This window comes from Typopeltis vanoorti, chromosome 24 (genome assembly GCF_054136105.1).
Source record: "Typopeltis vanoorti isolate ZY-2024b chromosome 24, IOZ_Tvanoo_1.0, whole genome shotgun sequence".
NCBI lineage: Eukaryota > Metazoa > Arthropoda > Arachnida > Uropygi > Thelyphonidae > Typopeltis > Typopeltis vanoorti.
In genome coordinates, this window is record NC_143572.1 from 46118089 (window position 1) to 46145714 (window position 27626).

The 27626-nt window shown below is 33.3% G+C and overlaps 1 protein-coding gene across 5 annotated transcripts in view; it reads right to left on the reverse strand.

Annotated features, from left to right (window-relative positions):
- Nucleotides 1–398: 398 nt before the first annotated feature.
- The window catches only part of LOC150093154 (uncharacterized), a 349981-nt gene continuing 322753 nt past the window's right edge, over nucleotides 399–27626 (reverse strand). For all 5 annotated transcript variants that reach the window (XM_090413479.1, XM_090413480.1, XM_090413478.1 and 2 more), the window contains 3 exons: nucleotides 18102–18204; nucleotides 6886–6977; nucleotides 399–680 (listed from right to left, as the gene is read on the reverse strand). In XM_090413479.1, the coding sequence (XP_090269605.1) occupies nucleotides 522–680; nucleotides 6886–6977; nucleotides 18102–18204 (354 nt within the window). In that variant the 3' untranslated portion in view covers nucleotides 399–521. The remainder of the gene's footprint in view (nucleotides 681–6885; nucleotides 6978–18101; nucleotides 18205–27626) is intronic.

A 27626-nucleotide genomic window follows, 5' to 3' on the forward strand; every position in this document is an offset into this window, starting at 1 on the left:
ATAATGTCTGGATTCCATTCTAACATGCAATAAACAGTAGTAACCCTCCATTTGCCTTTTAGGAATGTTGGGAGTACATTTGAATATCAACTGCATCTGTGTTTGGTGCATTGCAACTACCGATAACGTGACCTAATAGCTCAGTGTTTCCGTGTTTGTTTTTTTTTGTCTGGTCCATTACCTGTATTATATTATATTACAAACCAACATCGCATGCAATTATGTGACTTTGGTAGATCTCTTGTCTCATATTATTTGATTACAATGATGTTCTTGGAATTTTAAGGAGGGAAAAAAAAAGAAGATAAATATATGTTACTGTAATAGCTCTTTGAGCCTATAAGAGATGGAAAAGAATTAATATATAGGACCAAGCAAATGAAAGTCAAACTATGAAATTCAATATTTAAAAAAATTTATTTGATTTACAGTGTAGGAATGATAATTGCACATTTGATGTTAATGAAGATATATTATTTACAGATGAGATTAAATTATGACACATTAGGCACCGTCAAAGGCTACTTATGGGATATGGTACGCATCTGTTCGAGCTCCCTGCGATACTGTTCAGCTTCATGTGCTTTTTGTTGGAGCTGTGTTTTATATTCTTCAGCCTGCCTCCTAACTTCTTCTAGTTCTCGTTGCAACTTTATCCTTTCTTCTTCTACAGTGTCATTCTAAAAATAAAAATATAAAAAGATATTATAGTTAGTATTCGTTTGAAGAGAGATCTCCCAATGATAATACAGTTTAACATTCACTGTAGTAAAACACTGTGTATAGTTACACAGTAAACTTACTATAAAGTATTATTTTGGTTCCTGAAAGTTAGCTCCAGTGAGAATTAGCTGTACTGAAGTGACAGAGTAAGACATTATCTTTGGAGAATTTCTATTCAATTCCAATATCAAACAGTATCAGTTTCCAAATCGGCTCACTCTCCACTCCACTATTAATGTATCCTCAAACAGGGCTCCAGAAATACAGCATGAATCTGCTAGCCACAAAAGTATTTTAGGCCTACTTTATATATATAGTTATAGGTGATGTTTAAAAAACAATGTAAAATTCACGAAAACAACGTAGACGGCATTCGTTGTGGAGTTTGACGCACTTTACCTTTGCAAGATAATTTACTTTTTAAACAACAGTATTAAAAATACTTTTCATTATATAAAATGTTCAAGTCTTTAATTACACTAAGCTAATTCTTGTTATGAGCTGTGAAAATAAACTTAGGCCAGTACTATATTACCCATGCAAACCTACTTAAAGGTACTGGAAGAATTGGATGTACTACAGGATTTAATCAAACTGTGGCGATTTTAATAACTATTATTTTTAAATAACAGATTGACTATTACACGTGTTGAGTTGAATGAATACATTGGTCGGATTCCAAAAGTTATTTATTGGAAATGGTCACTGCAATTTCATTTGAATGTATTAATGATATGAAAAACTGTTGCTTTGCTTGAAGTGTGTGAGATTTACTATTTTCAAGTAAAGCACCATATGATGACTCATTTTTCTTGCTTCATGACTAAAATGAAAACTAGGGAAATGAGGACTGTATAAATACTCTTGAGAGAAATTATTTTTTTTTGTATTTATATAACTCAACAGCAGATATTTATGAAGTCTCACACATATAAAGAAAAATGTTTATGGCAATGACAACTGGGCAGCTGTTGGTAGGAAGGAGATACATCAGGTTGAGTTTTTAATTGCTGTTCTTCCTTTTTTGCAGTCTTTTATATAAAAAAAAAATGCTCTCCAACTTAAAGGAGGTAAAAGGAAAGTGAAGATGACCGTTTTAGAGAAAACCAGCAATATCTCAGAAACTTTATTTCCCGAGATATTTCCAAATCTCAGGAAATAAAACTAATAAATCATTGGCAGCCACTCATGATCAGATAACTTCACAGTCAATCAGATTTTTAAAAAAAGTTGATGCAAAAAAAAATATATTTAGAATGAGGTGAAAATTCACTCATCACTTGCCTGTGGATTTCTGGAGCCCTGTCCTCGAGAGTAATTCACAAACATTAACATGTAATTCTTATTCTGGTTATACATTGTATATATATATATATACACACACACAGGGTGGCTCAAAATTCCACGTACAAACTTTGAGGGGAAGTAGAGAAAATCGACCATGTTCACAGAGGAAAGCATGACTGGAAACGCCACCTGAAAGTGATAGGTGGCGCTGCACCAGAGCTCCAGATGAGCAATTGGGGCTTCCTCATTTGAGCTTTCGACGTCACACGAAGAACACGCATCATTTTATAAATGCTGAGATGGAAGACATGCACAAGCCGCTACGAATGTATCATGAAAGGTACTCAAACAAATGTTTGCATACGATCGACACGGAATCCGGCCATGGAAGATGTTGTGTTGCATGTGATGGACAATAATCCAGAGACAAGCACGTGCCGTTGCCTCCTATAGGAGTATCTCGATCCAGTGTATTGCACGTTTCGCACTCTCAGTGCTTGCATCCATTTCATCTGCAACGGGTCCAGTTACTGATGGCCGAAGATTATCCTCGACGTGTGGAATTCGCACAGTGGTTTCTGCAGAAAAGTGCCATAGACCCAGATCTTCCCACTTGTGTTTTGTTCACGGATGAAGCTTCATTTACCTGCGAAGGGGTCTTCAATCACCACAATGCTCGTGTGGGACCATGAGAACCCACACGCTGTGCAACAATGCGTCACCATTAATGTATGGGTAGGTATCATCGCTGACTGTTTAGTCAGCCCATACCTGTTACCACCCCGACGACTCCCAGAAGTAGCGGACCTTTCTAGAAGAAGTTCTGCCGGATTTACTGAACAATGATTGTGTATCAGCAGATGTGGTTCCAACATGATGGGGCTCCAGCCCATTTTGGCATTTCTGTGCATCAGTATTTGGACAGGCCCTTTGGGGCTCGATGGATTGGGCATGGTGGACCCGTTGCATGGCGCCCACGCTCACCTGATTTATTGAGCATTGATTTCTTTCTGTGGGGATCCTTAAAGCCATGGTGTACGAAACATCTGTTACCTCTGACATGGATCTCATGGCAAGAATTGCCACTGCTAATATCTGGGAAACTCCAGGTATTTTCTAAAATGTATGGCAATCAACGCATCGTTGGTATCAGGCATGCAGCCTGCTAATGGTCGTAACTTTGAGCACCTGATGCAAAACCATATTATGCATCCAACTACTATTGAACTATTCAATTACGCCTAATAATAAAGTTTTTTACACTACTTGCTGCCTTATTATTTCTGTATCTGTGGCATTTCCGGTCATGCTTTCCAATGTGAATATGGTTGATTTTGATTTCTCTTCTTCCCCTTTCAAATTCTAATATTCAAAATCCAACAGAAAACAAAAAAAAGCCAAATTTAGTTATAAAAAATTAAAAAAGTTATGTTTGGAACAAATAGCAAGGATTCTTTAAAAATTCAATCTGTACACTTCCTTTCTACTATCCAAAAAGGATGCATTATCACCTCTTTCCTTATCTATCAAGAATCGTGCTCATACCATCTTTGTTATTTTGGACAGACTAGCCATTCTGTATCGATTAGAATAGAAGAATATCAAGACAATTTTTTGGAATTGATAGGCACTGAGTTCTTTGGAACCAGACTTAACTTCTTCATTCCAGTAAGTTCAAATTCGATCACCTTTTTCCAGAAATGTGAGATTCTATGAAATCGTCTTTGAACAAAATTGTTTGAGAAGAAATTTTTCTTCCTCGCCATTCGTTCATTGTTTTGTCTTTTGGAAATTTCCCTGCTTATGTATTTCACAAAGAGCAAAACTTACAGGTCTTCAAAATCCATGAACCAGAACAACTGGGCCTTGCAGAACACACTATCACCACTGGACATGGAATCTTTTGAGATGATAAAAATAAAATACATATATGCAGTCATGACTATAGCTCTACACTAATGAGCAGATGAAAAAAAAATCTCTCAAGCAACACATCAAAGAGCAGGCCAGACCAAGAATACAAATATGTGAAGCCACATTGCTCTCAACATTATCCTCTGTGCTAACTCCAATAATGGCTGTTAATAATGGAATGCAGCTAACCTTAGGTTGTGCAACATGTTCTGGCAAGATGGTCTGTTTTACAAAATGAAAAATCCAATTCTGTAAGAAACCAGCTAATGTTGAAGGGTGACCCAGGAGTGAAAGAGTGAGTACTTCGGTGTCTTTCTGCAGCAGAAATATAGAATTTCAGATGCATGAATTTCAAGTACTTTGGAATAGATCTGAAATACTACACTGCTCTTAAGAAAAGGCAGAAAGAATAATCTGGGATCTGTAGAGATTATGTTGGATTCCATGTATTAAGACATAAATCCTAGTATTAATATGTATGACTTTGAAGTGATGATCATCTCTTTCACAAGTATGCATTTGTATAAAAATAGGTACACAAACGCAGCTCTCTTAAATTATCAAACTCCTACCTTAAATTTGTTTTGCATCCTTCCAGCTTTAGTACAAACTTTTAATTATGTATGTATGCCAGCATTCTATCATATTATACACATATATAAAGGGTGTCCCAAAATTCATGCAAGATTTAAATTTAGCGCCATTTGTGCGGTAAAGTGTTGCCAACGATAAGAAAAAAGACAGCTGACAGTTCAGGGTTATTAAAAATGGAGCGCTACACGAAAGAACAACGCATTTTCATTGTTGAGCAATATTTTAAAAATAACGAAGGTTTGGCAGCTACGGTTCGCAATTTTCGTACAAAATATGGTCGGAATAGTGATTTAACTTCAACTGTAAAAAGATTAATTAAAAAATTCAAGGAAACTGGATCAATTAGTGATCTTATACACTCTGGCCGTCATTCAACAGAAAACATCGAAGCAGTTCATGAGAGTGTTGCTGAGAGTCCAGGAACATCAATTCGGTCTTGAATTGGGCATTTTGAGAAGCTCTCTACAACATATTCTCACGAAAGATTTGCATCTTTATGCTTACAAAGTTCAATTGACTGAAGCCTACTGATCACACACAGCGAAGAGAGTTCGTTGAATGGATTATGGAACAAGTGGATGCTTATTTTTCGAACAAAATCATCTTCAGCAATGAGGCTCATTTTCATCTTGATGGCTTCGTTAATCGACAAAATTGTCGCATTTGGGGTTCAGAAAATCCACGCGTGATTGTTGAGAAACAAATGCATCCACAACGTGTCACGGTTTGGTGCAGATTGTGGGCTGGAGGCATCATAGGTCCATTCTTCTTCGAAAATGCGGCTGGTAAGGCAATAACAGTTAATGGTGCTCGCTATCGCGACATGATAATCCAGTTTTTTGTGCCTAAATTGCAAGATATGGATGTGGACGACATGTTTCAACAAGACTGTGCCACATGCCATACAGCCCCAGAAACAATTCAATTACTGCATGAGTCATTTCCCATTTTGGTGATCAGAATTGGCCACCCAGATCATGTGACAATGCCGTTGGACTTTTTTCTTTGGGGTTTTTTGAAGTCTAAGGTTTATGCCAACAAGCCCATGACCACACATGCCGTGAAGGAGGAAATTGAGCGCTGTATCAACGAAATTCAGCCACATTTATGCAAAACGGTCATGGAAAATTTCGACAAAAGAGTGCGTACGTGCCAGCCATTTCCCTGATATGCTATTCCATGCATAACCTTATACTGTATACTTTATGAATCAATAAGAAATTACAATTTTTAATTAAAAACATGTGTTTTCTATCAAAATTACTTGCATGAATTTTGGGACATCCTGTGTGTGTGTGTGTATATATATATATATATATATATATACACACACAGACTATAAAGTATCATTTGGAGTACATCTTTAATAGAATAGTGCTTTTGTAATACTCAGCCACTGCACTTAATTGTGGTGGAGACCTGATTGCTATCTTTCAGAATTAAGGAAACAAGTACCTCAAGAATATATGTTGTAAATGCAATAATGAGACTGCCAACTCTAATACTACCATTATGGATTCACTGCTCAGAAAATTAAAGAAATCAAGTTTTTCTATGATTAAGTAAAGTCAATAAAAATCTTTTGTCAGGAAATAAGCATGAGATTTGAAAGAATCATTAAAAAGCATGCATGTCGGTTGTATATATATCCACCTATCTAGGATATATTTTGAAATGAATAATCCTAAAGCTAAATTACTATTTTGGAATTTGCATATATATTGTCAGGAAATAAGCATGCATGTCGGTTGTGTATATCCAGTGGTGAGCTATGGAAATTTTAACAAAGGGCTCGCATTGTAGAGCAAAAAAAAAAAAGCCGTATTTCACACACAAAAACTTTTACTGATACAGCTTGTGTACAAATTCCAATCAACCTTTAAAGGCTATCATTTTTAAACAAATATTTCATGATCTAAACAGGAAATATTTGCACACAATCATCTGTATTAATTTATCTTACATAAGAAAAAATTTGATTGGCTACCAGAAAGGAGAAGGGCAAAGATAGCGAATGCATTTATTTTATTTTCAAAGTTAGGTGCATTCGTTATAGAGAAGTTGAAACAATAATTCCAAATAATTTATACTGCAGAATAGGCTGATTTTTGTTAGGTTACTGTATGAGTTTGTCGCTTAATATGTTTCAAAAAAAAAAAAAAAAAATTTTTTTTGAAAAAATAAAGTAAACAGGAACAAGGGGCTCACAAATTTGAGAAAAATTTAACAAAGAGCTCGCATGAGCCCCTTATAGCTCACCACTGTATATATCCACCACTGATCTAGGATATATTTCCAAATGAATAATTCTAAAGCTAAATTACTATTTTGGAATTTGCATATATATACACACACACACACACTTACCGGACATACAACTTTTCCATTTGGTGTGGATTTTGATTGTTCTCTAGAAATAGAAGACAACCTCGGCCTTTTAACAGGTTGTTCACCTACATCTGACAGGAAAATAATGAAAATAAACACAAATCCAATAAAAATAAATTAATAATTTATATCATTTGTAAAAAATATAAGAAAATTCTTTTTAAGTGTACAATTTTAAGCTACATTATCTATTAATGCAGTATAAGTTCATTGTGGTGAATCCACATGGATAAACTATTGTTACACAAGGAAAGCTGCAGTAATTTTGAGCAAGACTACACTCCCTCCAATCTCCAGATTAGTATACTTCAAACTAAATAGTTTCAAAAGTATAGCACTCATTGTGGATAACTGAGTTTTAGACCTATCTAGCAAAAAAAAGCTTTCAGTGGGCTTATTAAGAACTTCCTGGCACACCAATTGGCTCTATAAAGTTAGGCAGCTCTGATTTGCAAAATATCATGGCACACACCTGTATTTACACATGTAGTATTTAAGCATTAAATATATATAAGGGCTAAACCAAGTTTCTTCATTTACTATAGTTGCCTTAGTGGATAGTATAAATAAAAAAAAATCAACAAATTACTATTTTATGCTATATGAGGGTGGTCTGAAAAGTTCTCGGCCTAAATGAAAAAACAAATTTATAATTTCAAAATTATGTTTATTTTTAAACATAATCTCCCTTAAGACTAATACATTTATTCCAGCACCATTATCCTGTCCCTGTAGTGGTTCTCAATAAGATCTGCAAAATACCCCTCTACAGCTGCAAATCACCTCTTGATTAGAAGAAAAATACTGACCAGCGAGGAAGAATTTTAGTTTTGAGAAGAGATAGAAGTTAGAGGGAGCCAAATCTGAGGAATAGGCGGGGGGGGGGGGGGGGGGGGGGGGGGGGATGTTCCAACAATTCATAGTGCAAATCCCTTAATATTTCCATTGTCAAAACACCTTTGTGGGTAGGTGCATTGTCCTGATGAAAGATGATTTTTTCTTCTGCAAACCGGGTCTTTTCTCACGAATTTTTTTGTCTAGTCTGGTTAATGGATCAGAATAATATTTTCCCGGTTATTGTTTTATCCTTTTCAAGATAATTAATAAATAAAATGTCTTTAGCATCCCAAAACACCAATGTCATGACCTTTCCTGCTGATGGAACTGACTTTGTCTTCTTTGGCACTGAACAACCAGCTTCTGTCCACTGTTTTGACTGCTGTTTGGATTCTGGTGTGTAATGGTGAATCCAAGTCTCATCCATAGTAATAAATCGACGCACAAAATCAGTTTTATTCTTGTTAAAATGCTTCAAGCACTGTTCAGAGATTTTCATGCAAGTGCATTTTTGATCTGCTGTGATCAAGCGTGGTATCCATCTTGCATAAAGCTTTTTCATTTATAATTCTTCATGCAAAATATATCGTACACGTTCTTTTGAAATGCCTATGGTCTCAGCAATTTCGCACACTTTGACTCACTGGTCATCCAATACCATATCGTGCATTTGATCAATGATTTCTGGTGTTGTTACACTTTTTTGGACGTCCTTCACGTGGATCATCTTCAAGGCTGGTACAGCCATGTTTAAACTTGGCAGCCCATTTCTTAATTGTCGAAAACGAAGGAGAACAGTGCCCATAAACTTTTATGAATCTCTTTTGACCTTCTTGTACAAAGAATTTTATAACTGCATGATACTCAATTTTATCCATTTCAAAGGATACAGACAACACTTTTGCTTCAGACAACTGTATAAAACAAACTACTTGAGAGAATGACTTGCAACATGGATGCTTATGATAGATGTACCAACTTAGAAAAAAAATCTTGCTGATAGTGTTGCCATCTATGGCCGAGGCCAAGAACTTTTCAGACCACCTCATACTAAATAGCAGAAAGAGAATCAGATAAATATATCTATTATGAGATAGTTTAAAATTAACCAAATTAAAGCAAAGACAAGATTCCCCAGGAATCTTACAACTTTTTTATGATAAAAATGTTAATTACCTCTACTTACACAAAATAAATGGAAAAGTAGAACAAACAAAGTAATGATATAGAAACAGAATGAAATAATAGAATGCCTGGAACAAAAGATAAACAGAAAAGGAAAAAGGGAATAAGAAACTGTAATCAGCAGAGTGAAACAATTCTTTCCATATCCATTATTTATAAATAATGGATGGTAAAAACAATGAAGACACATATAAATAATGGATAAATGCAAAATAAATTAGAAGCAAAAATTATTTATAAACACAAAAGAGCAATAGCAAAAAGCAGGAATAGAGAAACATGGGATCACTTCAGAACAAAAATGGAAAGATAGCTTACAGTGAAAGACAAATACATATAAAATATTAGGAAACATGAATAAAGAGTTAAAAGAAAATATTAATTTGAAATCAAAGGGTCTGGATTAATATCTTCAAAAACTTATGGCAAGGTAGCATAAAAACTGATATAATGCAACTACCTTGCCATATGTTACTGAAGAAATTAATCCAGGCCCTTTGATTATTCCAAGAGATTAATATTTTCTTTTAACTCTCCCGATCTATACAAATGAAGAAATAACAGCGGTATCCAACACGAAATACATTACATCAAAATACATCAGGAAAATCTCCTGGAGAAGATAAATATAAAATAAATGTTAATGTTTTATAAATAAAAATAAACAAACTTAGTAATATGCAGGCATTCTTTTCACCAAATGACTTAAAATTAAATAATAAAATATAAAGCCGAAGAGCTTCAATTTAGCAAATTAGAGATATTAAAATTGGAGGATATATATGAATCCATCCATATTTTATGCCAAATATAGAAATAAATTTTGAAATTTATAGGGCTTATGAGAATAAAACCTCCAACTTTGGAGTTGCCTTGGATTATACCAATTAAAAGACATGGATTCTGCCCAAGAACTTATATATTTGCCTGTTAGGTTTCACTAGCATGACAGCTGTTTTGAACTGTTTGTTCTCAAAGAACCAACAGCTCTCATGACTTGAAATTATTTAACATCAGGGGAACAAGGAGAAATACCAAAAAGATAGAATAAGGTTTATTATTCCAATATATATATATATATATATATATATAAAAACATAACTGAAACTATAATATAGTAAGTCTCCTAAATACTGGTTATGCTATACATGCAAATAATAACTTTGAAACTTCTACAAGAACATGTAGAAGATAACTTTCATGAAAAATAAAATGGCTTCTGAAAAGGATTAGTGCATATTACCCCAGCAGTTTCTAAAAATCCTAATGGAAAGTGCTGCGAATTCAACACAGCATTTGTAGATTACTGAAAAGCTTTTGACAAAGTCCTAAGGAACATTCTCTGGATTGTACTCAGGTTCAACATTCCAAATAAGCTACTTTCAGTAACTACACATCAGAACAATCAAACAGCTGCAAATCACTGACAGAAAAAATTACAGAATGGAAACCAATAAACAGAGACGTCTGTCAAGGATGCCCATTGTTACCACTCTTATTTAATATCTATATAGATGAAATAATAAAGAAATGGAAGAAAAATAGAGAACCAGCATTTCAACTATATTACAGAACTAAATAGCCTATTGTTTGGAGATGATCAAATAAACATAACAAGAAATGGGCTACAAACGTCAACATTTTCCTTAAACACAATTGCTAAAAATAGATAAAATGAAAATCATAACTGAAAATAAAATTGTATTAACTGCTAAATATATTAAATAAAAAGATAAATAACTGCTTAAAATACCTTGAATGCTCTATATTATTATATAAAAGAAGCACATGCTGATGCCACAATTTCTTAAAGATAACAGGCGTGATCAATGATAACAATGTTTTCAAACCTAACAATTTCAAAAGCATACAAAAATTAATCTATAAAGTTCTGGCAAGTCCTTTTACTGTGTGGAAGTCAAATATGGATTATAAAAGCTGAAGGGAAAAAAAAGAAAAAACAGGGGAATGAAATTTCTACATACACTTCCAAGGGAAAAAAATTACAAATATGTAAAGAATTTAAAAAATAGAATATATAAACACAAAAAGGATTTAAAACCTATTTTCTTGGGTTATCTTGAGCTTTGGACAGCTCAAGATAACCCAAGAAAAATACTTCAATGCAATCCAAATAGAGGATATAGAAATAATCAAGGACAACCTGGAAAATATACTAAATAAAGCTGGAACAAGCCACTGGACCTAAAATCCATGCAAGGATGATGATGACTATTAATAATCATCACTTTCCATTATTGTTTAAGAACGCAACTATCAGGGATTCATTTAGAGATACACACAAATTCATCTTTTCCTTAGTAGTATCTGACTTTCATGTACTGAAGTATCTTTTTTTGATTAGTCTTGAATTGTTCATTCTTTCAATATATTCAATCCATTTCCATCTGTATTAGTATATGTTATCTAATATTAAGTCTATTTTTAGTTCTTTATGTATTCCTGTACTTTTTTTTGTCACAAACAGGTTATACTCTTTGGGACAAAAATTACAAGACTGCTGTCCTTCATAGGAATTTCATCTACAGTTTATTCATTTTTCTTCAGTTCTTATGGTTATTTCACTTCCGTACAGGTCGAAAAGGTCTAAACTCCGATTCTTGTATGATTTTGAACTTGGTTAGGTTTAAAAATAATTTTAAGCCTGTTATGTTTAGAAAGTTTGAAATTTTGGTATCTATCTATGTCAACTTCTTTTATAGGATATAGAGCATCTGAGTTATTTGAAGCAGCTAATTTATTCTAGAATTTCATTTTCAAATCATAATATTTAGTTCTAAACGGAGATGGTCCTTTAAAAGCCATGATTTTTATTTATCTGTTAATACTTCTATTTCAAATTTTTTAGTAAACTGTGTTTAAATTTAAAAAATAACGATTTCTGGAGTCTATCTTCACTTGTTGTTATAATTATTTCACCTGCAAATAACCAGTATTAAATACCGTTTGACAGTCTAGTTTAAATGCTGGTTTTATATTTTTCTTCCATTTCTTTTAGTATTTTATCTACATAGATATTAAATAAGAGTGATAACAATGGGCATCCTTGACCGACTCCTCTGTTGACCGATTTCCATTCTGTAATTTTTTCACTGATTCTTACAGTTATTTAATTGTTGTGACATATGTTATTTATGGGTACATGTAGCTAATTTGGAATGTTTAACTTCTTGACTTTGTGAAAGGCTTTTGGTAATCTACAAATAGTTTCAATGTTGAATTTGCAATGCTTTTCCATTAGGATTTTTAATGTCAAATCTGGATCAATATATAATCATCCTTCTTTTCATAAAGTTTATCTTCTATATATGATGTAAGTTTTGAAGTTGATATTTGTGCATATAGCTTAAAACCAATATTTAGGAGACAAAATCCTCTATAGCAGTGATCTTCAACCTTTCACCTCCCAAGGACCACATTCACTACTGACAAGACTTTGCAGACCATAGACAAAATCTGATTATTATTATTATTTTTAAGAGTGAGTTAGTCAAATTATGCCCTCAGCATGAGTGATGGAGGTAGGACAAAGTACTTAAAAATATACTAGTGAACAGTAGTAAAATTTATAGAAAATGGATATCACATCCATTGAAAGATTACGATAGCCAACAGATATACAAAACAAAAAATAACAAAATATCTGTCCTAGTCAAAAGATAAAATTAAACTTATGAAATTAATACATTTATTTATCAGAAGATATACATACATCCAATGTGATATCTGAGGCTGCAAATTATCAGGAAGTTTATTAATACTCACTTCAGTGTTCATGATGCAGAATCTTAAAATATTATGTAAATCATTTGGATGTCTTGTTCAACACTTTGATTTGATTGTTTTCATTTTCGAAAATGTTGATTCACAAATATATGTGCTAACAAAAATGGAGGACATGGCTGCTGCAAATCTCTTTAGGTTCACAAATATATCAGGTAGTGCTGAATAGAAATTAGGAAATTCTTACAAAGAAAAGACTGTTTTCTTTGTAAGAATTTTTCAAAGCATCAACGGCTTGCAGATCAATGCATTCCATCTGAAATATTGTAGAAGAGTCTTCTGGTGATACTTCAAATGGATTCAGAAACATTCTTATTTCCTTGGCATGTTTGTGGAAATCTCCAAGCCTGTTGTTGAATTCTTCTCACAAGAGCTGAATGAGAAACCATTATTTTGCTAGATTCGACTTAACAGCAAGAGAAGTGTGAAAAGTACCTGTATTAAACTGTTTCACCAAAATGTTCAATCTCTCCTCAAAAGCTTTCACCTCAGAATACATATTTGACACTAGTTTTTCTTTACCTTGTAATATTAAATTTAGATTATTCAAATGATCTGCAATGTCAGTTAAGAATGCTAAAGCCCAAACCCAATTTGGATCCGACAATTCTTCTTGATATGTTTCCATTTCAGTGAGAAAAATATCAATTTCACGATGAAAATAAAAATATATCTTCAGGACTTTTCCTTTGCTAAGCCACCTAACTTTGGCACTTGATGAAGCACATCCTCATATTCAGCATTAAACTCAGAGAGGAATTTTTAAACTGGCAGTGAGTCAAACCAAAATGCCTGATGTAATTAATGCTTGATTCAACAACACTCATAACAGCTTCAAATTTTATGATCTTACTGTATAATACCTGCTGGTGAATGATGCAGTGAAATTGCATAGGAATTTCAGCATTAACTTTAACTTTCACCACTTCTTCCATAATTCATGCAATTACTCCAGCATTTTTCCCTGTCATATTTCTCGCACAGTCTGCAGTCATACTTTTTAATTTATCCCAACTAGGATTAAGATTTCTTACAGATTTGGATACTTTCAAGAATATGTTTTCTGCAGGTGTAGGTGTCTTTCATACTTTGTATGTGCACACAACTTTTCTGTGATCACAAAATTTTCATAAACAGCCCTGATAAAAATCAGTAGTTGACTTGTATCTGTTATATCATTGCTCTCATCAAGAGCCAAAGAGAAGTAGAGAAATTCTTTTTGTCCTTTCAGTCAATTTATTATAAAGATTGTCTTCCATCTCTTCCAAACACCTTGTAATGGGAGATAAGGATAAACTCACATTCTGAATACAATGTAATTTGTACACATTTACTCCATTACTTTTAACATGCAATTCTTTACAAAACTCACCGTCAGTGAATGGCCTCCCATTCTAACAAATGCATTTAGCCGCATGATAACTAGCATAGACAGCATACAAGTTTTGTTCACCGAAACAATGAGTACTCTTTATGATAAGTATAATAAATTTAGTCTAATTCTTTATCCAAGTGCGAGCAAACACAAAGTTTGCACATGAAAATATCTTCAGGACTGAGGTAAGGTAGTACAACATAGGGTAACTCGTAGCAAAGGTGGACCAAGCTGACATCCCTCCTATCTCAGTATCTCCCATAATGCAAAACACATCTCCTTGTGGATATGTATAATGTTATGCATTAAGGGAAGGGCCACTACCCAGATCGGTTTCGACCTTTATTGAGGTCTCATCAGTGGGAGCCAGGCCCAGAAGTGGAGATATGAAGGCAGAAGCAATGGAGAGGTCATCTTTACCTATAGGAGTGCTACCTTATTATTAAATTACTCTGGATTTAGAGGAATAATTTAGTGAGAAATAAACTTTCAACATCTTTATGATGAGATTTATAGTGCCCCTTATATGAACAATTTCAAACTTTTAACACTTTCACAATGTATCTTCAAAAATGTTCAAAAAAAATAATCATTTGACCACTGATCATTGAAATGATGGCCTTCATCTACTATTTTTCATTTTTTTTAAAAAAATTAAAATTTAATGAGGCAATCTTCTTAAAGGGTATTTTTTTTAGAATTATAAACTTTTAAATCAATTTGAAAAGAAATATCTCTATTGACTAATTATGTAATAAAATAATATAATTTATAACACTATAAAAAGTGATTAACATACCACACTGAATCCGAATCCACCTAGCCTTTTTTTTTTTTTTTTTTTTTGCCTCGTGTACACAGGCACACATGTGGAAAACTTTTCTCCAGCAACACTTGTGTGATCACAAAATTAATATTAACTTTTTAGAAACGAGGCATTTGTTACACACCAAAACTAAGCTTCTGCTGCTGATGTAGAACCTACTACAAAAACAATTTTATGTCATGTGACATAATGACTGTGATAACATTATTGCTCTACTATGGTAGTTTTTTCAATGTCTCAAATATCACAGAATATACTGACCAAAAATTTCATAAAACTTATATAATCACAAGCATCTATTTTTTATCGATGCTTGTGATATTATAATCTCATTTGCAGGCAGAATAATATTAACGTTGGGTTGGACTCTGAAAATAGTGAATTTTAAGAGTCCAACTGATTACCACAGTCTATAATCACTTTATTACTAGATACACTTTAGAATTAGCTGATAAAAGTAACAAAAACAAAACCAAAAAAAAAAAAAAAATCACTCACACCTAAACAGAAGATATATTAGGGAAGAACTCAAAATATTTGCAAAACTTATCTGGCATATGTTTTAATGGGCACTGACTGAAAGCAGTGGGAATAGGATACTGTTAATTCAGATGAATTCATGCTTAAACTCAGCTTCATTCAGCAGGTCTCGACATGTTTCAAATTCATTTGTTTCTCATAGTTCTTTACCTTCTTTGATCTCCATAACAGTTGGATAAAAACATACTAAAATTCCACCACGACCAACAGTCTTATGTCCAAAGATGGGAAGAATTTGAGAGAAAATTTATTACAGATGCTTTTAGTAATCATTTATTCACATAGGGTTACTCAACAATGTCAAACGTATAAAAATTTGAACGAGGCAGACTTTCTGGGAGATCGAAGGCTGCACATGACCTGCAGGTTGAAACTCCTGCTCTATAGTTTTCATTTACATTTTCTTGCTGTCAGATATTGTTAAATAATTTTAACAGTCATCTGATGAACAGGATGCCTGCATATTTAATAAATTCTATATTTATTCCATCTTCTTCTTCAAGGGATTTTCCTGACTTACTCTGATGTATTGCTATTGTGCTATATAATTAGTAGATAGAATTATATCAGTTTTAGTTTCATTGCTATATTGCCATAAGTTTTGAAAGAAGTCAAGCCAGGTTTTCTCTTCAGTTATTTCAAGTTTAACTTTTTATGTTAAACATTTTTATAACTGTTTTGTTAAAACACAGGCTTGTTTGTATAAATAATATTTTGTACAAATGATATTATCAAAGAAAGCATGTAGGAAAAATAATAGAGAAAAATGGGATCACTTCATAGCAAACTTGGAAAGAGATCTCATAGTGAAGAGACCAAATATGAGATCTCTTTCCAAGTTTGCTATTAAGTGATCCCATTTTTCCTCTATTATTTTTCCTACGTGCTTTCTTTGATAATATCATTTGTACAAAATATTATTTATACAAACAAGCCTGTGTTTAAACAAACTCTTATAAAATGGCAACATATATATCGGTCCCACAAACTGATTTCTGAAAAAATAAGATTAAAGAAACACTGAAAAAGAAAGAAAGGAAGAAAGTAAAATCAAATATTGTTGCTCACATGCTACAAGTTTCAGTTGTGTATTTAAGAGGAGTGGTATTTGAATTCATTTTTCCTTATTGCTGCTCAGAAACTTCTTTAATAAAAAGCCGAAAAAGAAGTTATGTAATTTCACCTCTTTGGAAAAAGCAAAAAATCAAACTGGTTCAAAATATAAAAGCTAAATCCAGTATTTCAAAAAAATTAAATAATAGAATTATCCATGTGATATTATTAATGGCCTTTTACAAGGAAAGACTTACACCATAGATGGATTTAAGGCAAACTTCAATCCATCTATGGTGACCATGGCATGAACTACAAATTACACAAATTCATATTTATATATGGAGGGCACATATAACTATTTCCAAATATGTTCAAAGTTAGTTTTATGTCTGTGAGAGAAAGACAAGAGCACTTGGAGGAAAACAATTCCACAGGAAACAATTCAATACCCATATACAGGTTGACTTGTGTATATTCATTGATTAGCATATCTTCTTGATTATCTCACATCCTTTTATCACCATTGCAGTAAAGATTTCTGATATAGTTGTGGTAATGTAAAACATAAATAAAAAAAGAGCACACTCTTTCTTTTTTAAAAATTAATAAAAAAAAAGATAAATGAAAATTGGAAAAAAACTTTTAACCCCCACAGTATGAATATACTTCAGGTTTTGAAAAAATTTCATGACACACACACACACACACACACACACACACACACACACACACACACACACACACACACACACACAATTAAGTTAAAAATAAATGACTGCATTTGCTGAATGAACAGTTTTGGGGGACACAGCAGCATTTAATGTCATAGTTGATTATAGTGAATTTTTGAACTTTCTGCTGTTTGCAATATTGAGCCAAAAATAGCATTGCTGACAGAGCTTTAGGTGTTCTTAGTGATAAGATCATGAGTGCAATGAATAAAGCACAAAAGTTCATGTGCATTTATATCATAATAGGTATAGAAATTATTCAAAAATCATAAGAAGCTGTATTTCATGTCTATACTACTATTCCAAAACATGGATTTTGTCTTTAATGCGAAACTTTTAGTTTGTTTTACAGTATAAAAACATCATAGATGTAGCAAACAGGCACATTCCAAAGTTAATAGCGTGGCTTGCAATGTAACTTGTTCTTCAAGCTTCTATTGGTGTTATACACCCAGTAAATTAGAAACAAATCAAGTAAGCAAGTTTTTTGTTTGTTTCTTTCTTTCTTTGTTAGAACACAGTATAATTAAGTTAAAAGATTGTCTTCTAATAAAGACAATTTTAAGTTAAGGAACTTAAATTCTAATAACACATTCTGAATGGCTAGAAGCTAAAGGGAACTTCAGTAAGGTAGTTTTTTTCTGGGAAAAGAATATGCTGTCACCATAGATATTGGGAGTTTCAGAGCCAATTCCTTCAAGGAAAAATTTAACAGGCATGTACGTTGGATTTCCTACAATGTGTTCAAAGGACCCCATGAAAACTGCATACAACAGTTAGTGCAGACTAAACTTTATCAGTAATTTCAGGAAGTTTCCTAAAATAGTTTAAGAAAACTTACCTAATGTTTGTGCATTCTGATTAACCACCACAATGGGTGCTGACTGGGAAGTGGTAATAATGGACGGCAATTGGGATTGTTCAGCTACTATGGTTATTACTTTCTGAAATATATATAATTTTATTTAAAAACTTTCACAGCTTACATATATAAAAAATATATAGAATTTTATTCAAAAACTCCAATATATTCCATCCAACACTATGTGGACATCATCATGGAGACAGACCTGATGATGTCAATGGTAACTACATTTAAAACATGAATCATAAGAATGAGTCATAAAATACGTTGTACACAAATTGTATACTAATTTGTGTCTTGGTCACAGCTGAAGTATACGATTACACTATTAGTGTTCAAAGAAACAACTGTAAAAGTTCCATAGATAAAAAATCATTTAAAATAATTATTTAAAAAAAAAAACATTATAAACAATTAATAGTAATCACTTCTCAAAACTTAGAGAATGGCATACAGTCTGAGCTGTTATGGTTAGGATGATTTTGTAGTGTTCCACATGTTTCAAGGAAAAGATCAAATGCTAGAATGAAGAACCTGTCTGGTTGCAAATAACTTTGTGCCTAGTGTCAACAGCATGAGAAATAAGACCAGACTTGTCAGATTCCAAAAATGTAATGTAGTCTTGATGTTCTTGGATTCTAATCAGAGCAAAATTGCCAGTCCGTCAAAATAGCAAAGATGACATTAGCAGGGTACCTGATAGACACCTGATAAGGAAAGGGGTCATAATGTATTCTTTGCATGATAATTAGTAAGAAGGAAGACAGTTTCCAAGCTGGTTTGAAGGAAGTGTATAGATTGAATCTGCAAAGAATCCATGCCTAACCATCCATGGACTTTGGAAAAAAAAAAAAAAAAAAGTCACCTCCTGGCTGTTGGAAGTTGCCAAATAATTAAAATTCCCTATAGCAAATTCACATAGGGACCTCAGGAATAGTTTGATATAGTGAATTTCCTTTAGCACAGTATTACATGTGAAGCTTTGATAGAGCTATTTCAAAGGAAATGTTGACTGATGGCCAGCTACAACTACAATATTAGCCTCACCAGACAACAGCACTTTTACTTCTAAGAAGATTCCTGTTCTTTACTGTCAAGATCTATTCAAAGAGTTTTCCTTAAGTTGGGGGGGGGAGAGAAGGGAGATGAAACATATTATTCATGGTATAGTAAGAAGTGATTTATCCAGATTATCTATGCAGGAATTAGAGAATTATGATGCTATGTGGTCAGCTTTGTCTTTGAGTGATAATGTTCTTTTATTTTGGGAAGCATGGAAAAGCAAAATTACTGCCCAAAAGTCTTGACAAGAAACTAGAAAAAAGGCAAGTGTAGGAATTAAGATTTTTTTTTATTTTGTTCTTTCAAAGTCATATTTGGATTGGTTGATTTTTTATTTATTTATTTATTCTGTTAGTTTTTTTTTTCTTTTTTTCCAACTGTTGCAAGTTGCAGAGTACCTAAAGCCATGAAGGTAGAGATTTTTTCACAAATCACTTGTGATATGCTATTTATTTATTTTTAGACTGCCTGGGAACACTTGATGGAGAACCAAGACTTAGATAGAGAAAGATTTTGAATGGAATGAGAATGAAAATTTTTATTCCAGAAGGAACTATTTCAGTAATTCCATCAGAGCAAGTGCTCAGATCAGAAGAGTGGAAACAGTAAAGTGGTCATGAAAAAGAAGAGTGTAAATTAGATTATACTGCTTTACATAGTAGTGCCAAAGGATACATGGCTCATAAAAGGATGTTAAATAAAAAAATTTGAACAAAGGTTGCAATTTTCAGAAGGGTATTGAAAGTTTATTTTTCACTTGCTTAGACTATAATAAATTTAATTTAATCCTTTATCCAAGTGTGAGTAAACAAAGTTTGCACCTGAAAGTATCTTCAGGACTGGGGTAAGGTGGTACAACACCAGGACACTCCTTGTAAAGGTGGAGCAAGCTACCAACACTCCTATCTCAGTATCTCCCATAATGCAAAACACATCTCCTTGCAAATATGTCTAATGTTATGCTTTAAGGGAAGGGCCACTACCCAGACTAGTTTCGACCTTTATTGGTCGAAACTAGTCTGGGTAGTGGCCCTTGGAGGTCTCTTCAGTGGGAGCCAGGCCCAAGTGGGGATATGAGGCAGAAGCATTAGCAAGGTCATCTCTACCTATAGGAGTTGCCAAATGGTGTGCCACCTTTTTATTAAATTACTCTGGATTTAGAGAAAGATGTTGAAAGTTTATTTTTCACTTGGTTAGACTATAATAAATTTAGTTTAATCCTTTATCCAAGTGGGAGCAAACAAAGTTTGTGCCTATTGTTAGCTTGCTCCGCCTTTGCAACGAGTTGTCCAGTGTTGTACCACCTTACCCCAGTCCTGAAGATACTTTCAGACGCAAACTTTGTTTGCTCACATTTGGTCTAACCAAGTGAAAAATAAACTTTCAACATCTTTCTCTAAATCCAGAGTAATTTAATAAAAAGGTGGCACACCGTTTGCTAATGCTTCTACCTCGTATCTCCACTTGGGCCTGGCTCCCACTGAAGAGACCTCAATAAAGGTCAAAACTAGTCTGGGTAGTGGCCCTTCCCTTAATGCATAACATTATACATATCCGCAAGATGTGTTTTGCATTATGGGAGATACTGAGATAGGAGTAATGTTAGCTTGCTCCACCTTTGCAACGAGTTGCTCAGTGTTGTACCACCTTACCCCAGTCCTGAAGATACTTTCAGGCGCAAACTTTGTTTGCTCACACTTGGATAAAGGATTAAACTAAATTTATTATTTCAGAAGGGTAGCTGATAATCTACAATATACTTAGAACTGGTTAAAAGCTCAAAAGTACTAGAAGGGTGGCAAAGATTATCTGGATAAACTATAGTGGATAAACACATGATTTACATTGAGAGGTACTACTAATGGCAAATAGTTGTTCTGTGGAATTGGAAATGGAAAGCTTGTAGAGTTTGAACATCAAAATCCCAAAGGAAAATTACCTTACTGTTAGGATGAGATGCAATAGAATGGAGCAAAATTTTACTGTATAAATTATATCATCCTTTTCAGTAAATCATTTTAGAATTTTCCAAGACACAACCAATCTGAGCAACTGATTAATACCAAAATCAATAATAAAAAGAATAAAAATATGAAAACTGGCAGGAAAACAGGCCATATCAACTGTATCTCAATGAACTAAAAGAATACCATTTTATGATTTTAAAATTTCTATATTTAAGTCAAAAGTCAACTATTAAAATTGAAGGAGGTATAGGAAGATGGTTTGATGCAAAATCAGGAATTGAGACAAGGGTGCCTGCTATCCCCACTGTTATTCACTATCTGTATATATCATGTTATGAAGGAAAGTAGCATTAAACCTGATATCAAAACTGGAGATGTTGAACTCAGCTCTTTACTTTAGGCAGATGATGCTGTACCCTTAAATGAATTCAATACAAGTTTGGAGGACTCTTTAACTAAACTAAATAACTGCTGCAACTAATATGGCATGAATATCGGTAATAAAAATACCAAAACTATGAAAATAGGCAGGAAGAGAAAACTTAAACTGCATTCTGAATGGAGAATCTATAGAACAAGTAAAACATTTCAGCTATTTAGGTGCAATTTTAAGTGAAGATAGTAAATTAAATATGGAAATACACAATAGAAATAGAAAAGCTGGTATAATGGTGAGTCAAATGAATAAATTTATATGGAATAAGAGAAAAATTAGTCAGAACCCCAAACTAGCAGTATACAAGCCAGTTATAATTTATGGATTTGAGAGCTAGAAGTAAAATAATCGATAGGAAGTTATTAATGATGTAAATTTTTCATGTAGTACTATCATAACATTCTTTACATCACTTCACAGGACATTTCAGGAATTTAACGAAGACAACAATAATTTTTAGTGAAGTGGGAGATATTAAATAGAAATATGTAACAGAATTAGCAAGGCAGATGAATAATATATTTATATGGAATTAAAGAAAAACTGCATGGGTTAACCAAAAACATCTACTACAACAGAAAAATATTAAAAAATGAAGATATGAAACAAAACACTATATGAGAAAAATGAAGTTATGATTAGCTCTACATAAGCAGAGATAGTGTGATCGGAATCAGAAGTGGTCATTTAGAAAAGCATTATGTGTGAAGGAAAAAGTGGCAGAGAAAATGACCAGAGGAAGACCAGGGTATATTGGAAATTATACAAATAGCACTGCTACAGAAAATATACTGAACTTTCCCCTCCCTTCCACTTTTAGGAAGACTGTATAACTTCTCTGCTAAAAGATCAATATATCAACACGATGATTTATCATTCATCACTATCACTTTCATTTTATAATGAACTGTGCTGGTGAAGTCATTATATTGAAGAAATCTAGCTGATAGGGTTAGATGTTGAACATCATTCATAACTTATTTTAATGGTATTGCAACACCAAACAAAACTAATATATAAATGAATTTTTATTAACTAGCTTATAGTTTGGCAGATTTCCTTAACCAGCATCCTTAAATGTTGAAAGTTTATTTTTCACTTGGTTAGAGTATAATAAATTTAGTTTAATCCTTTATCCAAGTGTGAGCAAACAAAGTTTGCGCCTGAAAGTGGCCCTTCCCTTAATGCATAACATTAGACATATCCGCAAGGAGATGTGTTTTGCATTATAGGAGATACTGAGACAGGAGTGTTGGTATCTTGCTCCACCTTTGCAACGAGTTTCCCTGGTGTTGTACCACCTTACCCCAGTCCTGAAGATACTTTCAGGCGCAAACTTTGTTTGCTCATACTTGGATAAAGGATTAAATTAAATTTATTATACAGCATCCTTAAAGCAAAACATGTTGTAGTTTACAAGTGATGAGTAAGTGAAACATTCAAATTGTAATGGACAAAAGATTCAAAGTCTTAATTTGGCACCCTCTAATGCTGTATTAAAAAGTTTTACAGTTGTGTAGGAGTTGATTTAAGATTACTTCTCTCAAAAATTTGAGAGATTAATGTAGCCATATTTGTTAAGGTTAGGAGAATGCTTCATACCATTGCTGATTCTAAAAACAGTCTTTTTAACCTGTAATAACAACTATATAGAACAGTGGTGTTCTTCCATCTAATTCTGTGTGAAGAGTTATCCAAAGCATGTCTACTAGTTCTGACTAGCCATAATAATGGTAGTAAATGTATTTCTTATGTTCTCCAAGATGAATGTTAATGGATCTTCCTGTTTGTCTACAGTAGACTAAGTCACAGTCACTTCATATACTCCAGGATGTGCTAGAGCAGCGCTTCCCAAACTGTGGGCCGTGGCCCCCTTGGGGGCCATGAAATAATGAAAACAAATTTAAAATGTTTTAAGACTAAGTAGATTTTTTTTTATTTTAAAAGAAACATATTTAACTTTTATTATTTATTATTTCTTTTTTGTTATTTTTTATATTTTAATGGAAAAATTCACACATTGGTGTTGGTTCACAAACTTTGCTTCCTGCGTATTTCGGCGTTTAATGAATATTAGTAAATATTGCTTATTCATATGTTTCATTTCAAAGCAGTGGTTAATTATATTTACTACGAATGCTCTCCAGGGAAGCTCCAAATCTTCCTGTCCCTTTCATCATAATCAGGGACTGTTGATATTGACTATATATATATCAAAACTCGTTTTATATTATCACTGTCATCCGAGGTAGTTTTTTGTTACCAATAAAAGTTTCGCATATACTTCACACATGAAAAAAAGCTTAAACCAGTTCATTTGGGGAGATAGTAACTCGCTTGCAGTGGTAAACAACACGCCCTCCCTAACAGCCACTATACTGCAGAAGCAATAAAAACAAGTGCTTTTATTATGCCAATGAATAAGGTATGAGGAGTCTGTGTAATATATTTCTCAACAAATAGTGCAATTAGAGACAACTGGGATAAATTAATTAATAAACTAATTTGAATAAAATAAACTAACTAATAAACTAAATATAATTCATTAATTAATAAACTAATTAATGAATCACATATCCCCTCATACAGAAACTATGCTGTATAGACTGAAACAAAACCATATGTTGCATGGGCAAACACAGTATCTAACTAAAAACTATTGTTATTAATTAGATGTGTGTGAGTTCGATTTCCCAAGGCAGCAATAAAATTCAACTGAACGTGTTAAAATTCGTAAAAGTGTTAAAACTAAGTAATATATATATATATATAATGAATGTTATGGCAGTTTCACATATGGAATTCGGTTGGAGAGAGTTAGCATTTCAACTCAATTGTCAGCTATGCTTTTATCTTTCAGTTGCGCGATCTTTTGTTAATACCGCACCAATCATATGCAAGTTTTAATAACCTGCATTTGCTGTCTGTTTTGCGTTAGGCTTAATTACCATAAAGGGAGAAAAGTCACAAAAGAAAAAAATGTTCCTGGTCCAGGGATTCCCTTATTCAGGTAATATTCACTAATTTCATGTTATCAGTCTGTGGTGTGCCAGTATCGGTAAGTGGTGATATTATTTGATCTATTCTACGTTAAAAAATTTAACCCTGAGATGGATAAGTGGCTGATAAAAAATAAAAAAAAAATCCCGCGAACAATCAGAAGCAGAAACAGACTAAAAAAAAAAGGACAGTATTTCATATTCTACCAGAACAGTCTGCATCGTCTTCAGAACCAAACGGTAAGAGGCAAAAAATGTAATATATGCATTTGATTTTTGCAATATTCGCTGTGTATGTTTTGTATTGAATATAAATACAATAAATATTATAATAATATATCTCTCTATTATGATTTTTTTTCGAGGGGGGGCCATGAAATATTTTAATTTTTGCAAAGGGGGCCCTGACATCCAGAAGTTTGGGAAGCACTGTGCTAGAGGATGGTGTTAATTCTTAGGAGAACAGACTAAAGTTGTTAACTTGACATGTGGTTTGAAAGTTATATTTTAATTGTAGTTGGGTTGTCTTTTCAAATGTACATTGGATATATGAAATAGGCAAGTTATGTTTTGTTCTTGTGTTTGGGGAGGGAGAAGTAGGGATGGACATGTAGTCTTTTATCTATTTTGAGGGAGCTGTAGCCACTTGCCAAAACTATGATGAACATAGCTGAGTTATGTGGAAAGGGCTACATCATTAGAACAAATAGTCTTGGCACTATATGCAAGTGTTTTCAGAATTCACACTGTTGGATTGGATGATGATGATGATGATGTGATTGTTTATGTAGATATCTCCTGTGTCTGTTGGTTCACTATCCTTTTCCATTTATAGAAAGCCACCTGAAAGGCAAGTGACTAACGTGTCAAGAAAAGGCAGTTATTTGATTAGTTATTTGATTCTTTTTGTAATGTGAAGTGAATTTTAGGGTGTTGGCTGTTAAAGTAAGACACAAAAGAAGTCAAAGTGTCTTGCCCATAGACCTAAATGGCAAAGACCTCATCAATGAAGCATCAAGTGTCATGTGTAAACTGTAACATGTTATTTTGCTCTGAGGATGTTAGTTCAAAATATAAGCCATTTAATAAACATTTTTTTTTATTAATTATAATGAAGAGCCAAAGGCTTCAATTCGGCGACATGAACTTATTTAAGTTAAGGGATATTATATCCCATATTGTTTCTTAGCTGAATAAGAAACTCAAAGAGTTTCATGCCGAATATAGAAACTATATAAAGTTCCACGATTAGGATGGTGTTAATTCTTAGGAGAACAGATTAAAGTTGTTAATTTGACATGTGGTTTGAAAGTTATATTTTAATTGTAGTTGGGTTGTCTTTTCAAATGTACATTTGCTTACGCTTGAAATCGCCACACTTTATATAGTTTCTATATTCGGCATGAAACTCTTTGAGTTTCTTATTCAGCTAAGAAACAATATGGGATATAATATCTTTTTTATAATTTACAATGAACAAAGTTGGAAATTGTGACAAACTCAGGAGAATATTATGCGTATTCCATGGTATCAGTTACAGAATGGGAAGGATATCAACAATGCAGCGAAGCTTTGAGAAGATGCTTAAATGATGCAGTACCTGAATATGTTCCCAGAGAATGAAATGGATGTGCATCCTTATTAAACAAGAATTCCATAAGAAAATATATCATTATAGCAAGCTTGAGAAGTTAAAACATAAAAGGCACAATCCAGAAAAGTTACAAGTACTGTATGGAAAGCAAAGTATAGAAAGAAATTGGCTGCACATGTTAATGGCAACCCTAAAGAATTTTATCATTATACTATTATGTAAAAGAAAAAATGGATGTGGAAGAATAACCTTACTGAAAGCAAACAGTAAGTATTTTTCAGAAGCAGATGCAACTGTTCAAATAATGATCAAATGGTGAGTGCAAAATGGTGCACAGTGCTACTAATACATAATAATGATGAAGAAATAGAGCTGCATGAGAAGAAGATTCTAGGTGTTGCACTTGAATAAGAATTTGACAATAGGGGAAGACAAGCTATTAGCATGTTATGTTGTAGGAATGTTCAGCCAAACTGGTTCGGGTAGGCTTGTAACCTGGTTGCATAAACTTGAAATCTCAGCTGAGGAAAGATCTCAGAAGAATGAAAGACTGTATAATAGTCCTATTGTATACCAGGATAGTGTAAAAACTGACATATGAACTAGTGACCTATCATTATCTCTGGAATGATGGAAAAGATTTTAGAGAATTTGGTAAGAACTCACATGCAGAAACGAGTTGAGAGACAAGCTATACCTTTCAAGAAGCAGCATGGGTTTACTAAATGGAGGTAGTGCCTGAGCAATTTGCTCATATTTTATAATAATGTTACAGCTGAGTTAGATAAATGGAATGGATACACTATGATAGGGTTGGACTATACTAGGGCATTCTGACAGGATATCACTTAAAAGGCTGCTATGTAAATTAGAGAATACAAAACTAGAATATAAACTACTGACTTGAATAGGCAGCTGACAGACAGGTATCCAAAAGTCATATATAGGAGTGTGAATCTGCCAAATGGAAGGTAACACCATTTGTCACCTGCCAAATGGTGTTCCTCAGGGATCAGTTCACAGATCACTGTTGCTTAATATACACTGACTTTGGGAAGGACATGACAGGAGATGTTCAACTGATGTTGACAATGCAAAGATAAGCACGACAAGACAAGTTACTCAGCCATGACAGGCTAGAGAGCTTAAGATGCAATGAGAAACAGTGCATCCTAGATGGGATTCAAATCCAACCAAAGGACACTACAAAGATACTGTCAGAATACTGTATCCACACTAGTTAGGATATTTAACTAAGCATTTATTCAACCAAGTTAATTAAATCTCATCTCATCATCCCATTGTAATTCAGGCTCAACAGCCTGTCAAGTCCAAATAACTGCTCACAGAAGCATAACTAATGCTATGATAGGGAAGTTAAGTCTAACCCCATATTCTATTGCATTATTTGAGGCCAGTTTGTCTGGATACAACACCTGAGCT